General features: G+C 37.2%; 1 protein-coding gene across 1 annotated transcript; it reads right to left on the reverse strand.

Moving 5' to 3' along the window:
• Positions 1 to 382: 382 nt before the first annotated feature.
• On the reverse strand, positions 383 to 2,457 carry LOC103145507 (cell death-inducing p53-target protein 1 homolog). The gene is made up of 4 exons (XM_016676787.1): positions 2,233 to 2,457; positions 1,892 to 2,037; positions 605 to 749; positions 383 to 488 (listed from the first exon to the last, which is right to left on the reverse strand). Exons 1-4 carry the CDS (start codon positions 2,388 to 2,390, stop codon positions 383 to 385), a joined length of 555 nt encoding a protein of 184 aa, XP_016532273.1. The 5' UTR covers positions 2,391 to 2,457.
• Between the last annotated feature and the right edge of the window lie 1,658 nt (positions 2,458 to 4,115).

A 4,115-nucleotide genomic window follows, 5' to 3' on the forward strand; every position in this document is an offset into this window, starting at 1 on the left:
AGTTTAGAAATGTCCTCTACAAAATATATAAAATTAATTATATGTTACAATGTAATTTTATAAAATAAGTTTGTGTTAAATTTACTTTTTCACAGCAAATCTGGGAAATAATAATAAATAAACAAAATCATGCATAGAATTGGAAATACTATTAAAATACTTGAAATTGAAAGCAAGCAATTTCCTTTCTTTGTGAAAGTGAAAATAAAGTTAACTCTCATGTCCTAATCCTAACGTATTTTAAAATGCCTGCCCACATGTACAAGAGCAACTCACATATCTGGTTTTAGTCTGTATATGCATATTATTCCTCTTTTTTTCTTTAAGTAAAATAAGAGCAGTGCCATCCTCCTAACCACCCCAATCCCTCGTAGGACTAGTTTCACATCCGTTTGTAAATGTAGAGGACATGCTGGCAAACTGGACAATGATGCTTCACATCATTACAGGAATCGAGGCAGAACGGGATACTGCAGCAAAGCCAGCACCTGGACGGGGAAATGAATATTGGATTCTGTTAGGCTTCTTGCAACTACAGTTATTTGTATTTTTAAAGAAATGTAGTTTTCTCCTGTAAGGTGTTAAATATCTAACAGGTTTTTACCCAAGCAAACACAACCCTGCACAGACAGCCCAGGCGAACAGTCCTGCAGTTCTCCTTGTACGGGTCATCACCGTTTGCTGGCAGTGAGGACATAAAGTTTGTCCAGGAACATCTGACAGTACAGTTGATACTACCATAGGAGTTACTGAAATTCACAAAACACACTTTAATTAAAAATACATACATATTCTTTCAAAAATGATTAAATAATTTAAAAGTTTGTCAAATTCTTTCTTGCTTTCTCTTCTAAGATGAGAATGATTTTCATTAGAAGTAGTGTATATATAATAAATCTGTATAAAAATGTACAAAAGCTTTTATAAATTTTACCCCAGATGATACTCTTACTCTATGAAATCACTCATTTGCTCTAAAATGTCATTGTAAATAGGCCAGAATAGAAAATGCACTACATTTTTCAGAGCTCTATTCATGAAAATCTTTGAAAACCATAAATCATGCTACTTCTACTTTACAATAATGTGCCAGTATGTGTTGGTCTGTCCCAAAGAATCCTTATAAAATACAAATATACTCATCAAACATGAAAAAAAAAAAGAAAAAAAATGTCAGAAGTTATAAATACTTTTGCAAGGTACTGCACGATACATACTGTATTTTATTTATCATCAAGAATCTAATGGGTTCTTTTTGGACAGTAAATGTGTTACCGGACCTTTGGCATTATCATGTTTCCATTCCGTCAGTGAGTTTCATTATAAGGAGAAATACTGCCCCATAGTGGATGTAGGCAGAAGTTTGTTGCCTCAGAGCAACTGCAGTGAACCTTTGTGTGAGGAATATTTTGCAAGGAAGCAAAATATGACATAGAAGGCACTACTGGTTAATTAGCTCTGGCCCATAGGAAGTCACAATTATAGGAGGATAAAACAGTGTTTGCAGTGACTAGATGTCACCAGCAGAGGGCGGAGGTGCAACAATTTGTGATAATCCTCTGAGCAATGACAACTTTTCATGGTGAGACCTCTAAATATATGTTGTGATCTAATGAGCAGGGAAATAAAAGAACCCAAGTCAAAAATGTAAAAAAATAAAATAATAATAATTAGGACTTTGGCTAGTGTTTCAGACTTCTCTAGAGTTTCATTCTTTCAAAATGGGATATATCAGTCATGCTGCAACTGTGCTTCAGTGGTTGTGGTTTCCAAAATAGAACGGAAACAGAATCAGAAATGTTACCATGTGAATACGTCATTTGAAGTTGAAGTAGAACGTTTTGCGTGCTTTTGTTTAGCATATTCCTGTACAAACCATCAAAACACCTACTGCTGTAGCTTCTCAACCAGTATCTGCAGGAGTAGGAGTTTTGCATGCTTGTACAAAACATGCACCACCAAACCCTGGCCCACTGGAAGGCCAGGGTTTGGTGGTGCAGATTCCTGTGGGTGGGATCCTTTTTCCAAAAGCAATACCTGCAAAGATGACAGACACAGTTAAGCAAAACAAGGAACTAAGCGTCTCAAAACACTATAAATAACAAGCATATGCACCATAGTGGGTATGGATTTTTATATTTTTTTTTAAATAACATCCATACGTTTTCAATATTTTTGTCAAAATTATGTAAAATACAGAATGCTGTTAAACACAAGAACGAAAGGAATGACCACATACCTCCATGGTGTCCAGCAGGAACAGCAGGTTGAGTGGGGAAGCCTGGTGGAGTGGGGAAGCCTGGTGGAGCGTACATTGGTGGCTGGCCATAATCCATTGGAGGGCCAGGGTACGGTGGTGCCGATTCCTGTGGGTAGGATTCTTTTTCCATCTTCAGAAATCCAACCTATAAATCAAATATTATTTATTAACCATTTTATGAACACCATCCACTATGACCTTTGTGTTGTACAGGAAGAGCAAACAAATGAAAGCAAACTTCACACTACATTCAGTCATTCATGCATACATTCACACACGGAATGCTTTTATCTCAAATTATATGAGAACGATCAGCCACATAATGATGCAAGTGGGTATGTGGTTCCATTAAAATGTTGACATTTTAATGGCCTTTTTAAGCAACTAATCCTGTGCAAACGCCTGTTGTGGCTTAACTTTGTTCTTATATAAGCTAACTCCCAATGAAGATTTAAGTAGCACAAACTTAGCATTCTTTTTTGAAATTTAAGTCATTTAGAGGAAATTGCACTTTTCACAAATGTACCCAGGTTGAATGTTCAAACAACAACAAAAAGAAACACTTTCTTGATGGAATATCCCTGTTTCATTGCAGACAGGCCGACTGTGTTGATAAAAAGCCTTGCTTTAACCTCAATGTGAATTTCTCCTAAATCAAATAAAGCATAATGAGCAGTCCACTCATGAAGCAGCCTCTTTCTGTGGAACATTGTGTATCTGCATCCCCCTGTGTGGTTCAGGAGAAAAGGCCTGTTTTTTAATGCATCTGTATAAAAGGGCATTTCAAAACACTGAAATGAATAAACATGACAGTAGCAGCTCAACGTTATTGGGTAAATATAAAATAAGTTTAACTTACAAGTTAATTTTTTGTAGAAAAGGGAGGATAAACTGTTTTTCTAGCGAGTCTTCTTAGTCCTGAGTGATGAGAAACTCAAGAAAATCCCAGGCTGAAAAGTGGCTAATTAATAAAAGAGCATCTGACACTTCTTGTAAAACAACTGATTTTATTTCCTGGAACTATACAAGGCTCCACCTTCTTCTTTTCTCCACCTTTGTAACCAGGCATAGACTGCACTAAAAAAATAAGCAGTGCAACGTGCACATCAAATGAAAATAGAACATTTCATGCAGTGGATTTTTATCTGTCCAAGATTGTCTTGTTCTCTTGGAAGCTGAACTGTCAGCCAAATCTGTGAGTGAAAAAGCTTACTGCAAAGAACAACTCAGTGATCAAAACGCATTCAAATCTTTTTATTTTCCATTTTAAACCTTATTAGACCAAACACCCAGTGTGTAACCACAGTTCTTTCCTGTCTAGTCATCATCTTCCTGTGGTATCACACCTGTTAGCTAAAACAGTTTTTGCCGAGTAATAAACCTGCAAAAGTTTGACAAATACAAACAATTTCTATATGTTTTAACCAAAGATGTTCACTGCCCTAAATGTTTAAGTATGGTGAAAGTCATCAGCCGAGCGCAGGAACGAAATAAAAAGAAGAGCGCGACCGAGAGGATATGAAGAAAATATCCAAGCCAACAGGGTTTGTTTTTTTAAACTCATACTGGACAGAAACATCGTCCCTTGAGCTGTTGCCAACAGCGGTTCTATGGTCCGCCAGAACCTGGACTGAGGCGGCGGAAAGGGGGAACATCTACGCCAGGTGGAGCGACGACCACGGATAATCCCTACAGTACTGATCCTGCGCTTTGGGCAAAAACAGTGTGAGCTTACTGGGCTGAGCAAGAAGCAGAAAATATGGATGTTAATTTTAAAGCATCGGAACATCTTTACAAACATCAGAAACGATTCTTCTCCAGATCGCGTTGTGAAAGCTAGCTCGCAAGCGGTGAG

This window comes from Poecilia formosa, unplaced genomic scaffold (assembly GCF_000485575.1).
Source record: "Poecilia formosa unplaced genomic scaffold, Poecilia_formosa-5.1.2 Scaffold142, whole genome shotgun sequence".
Taxonomy (NCBI): domain Eukaryota; kingdom Metazoa; phylum Chordata; class Actinopteri; order Cyprinodontiformes; family Poeciliidae; genus Poecilia; species Poecilia formosa.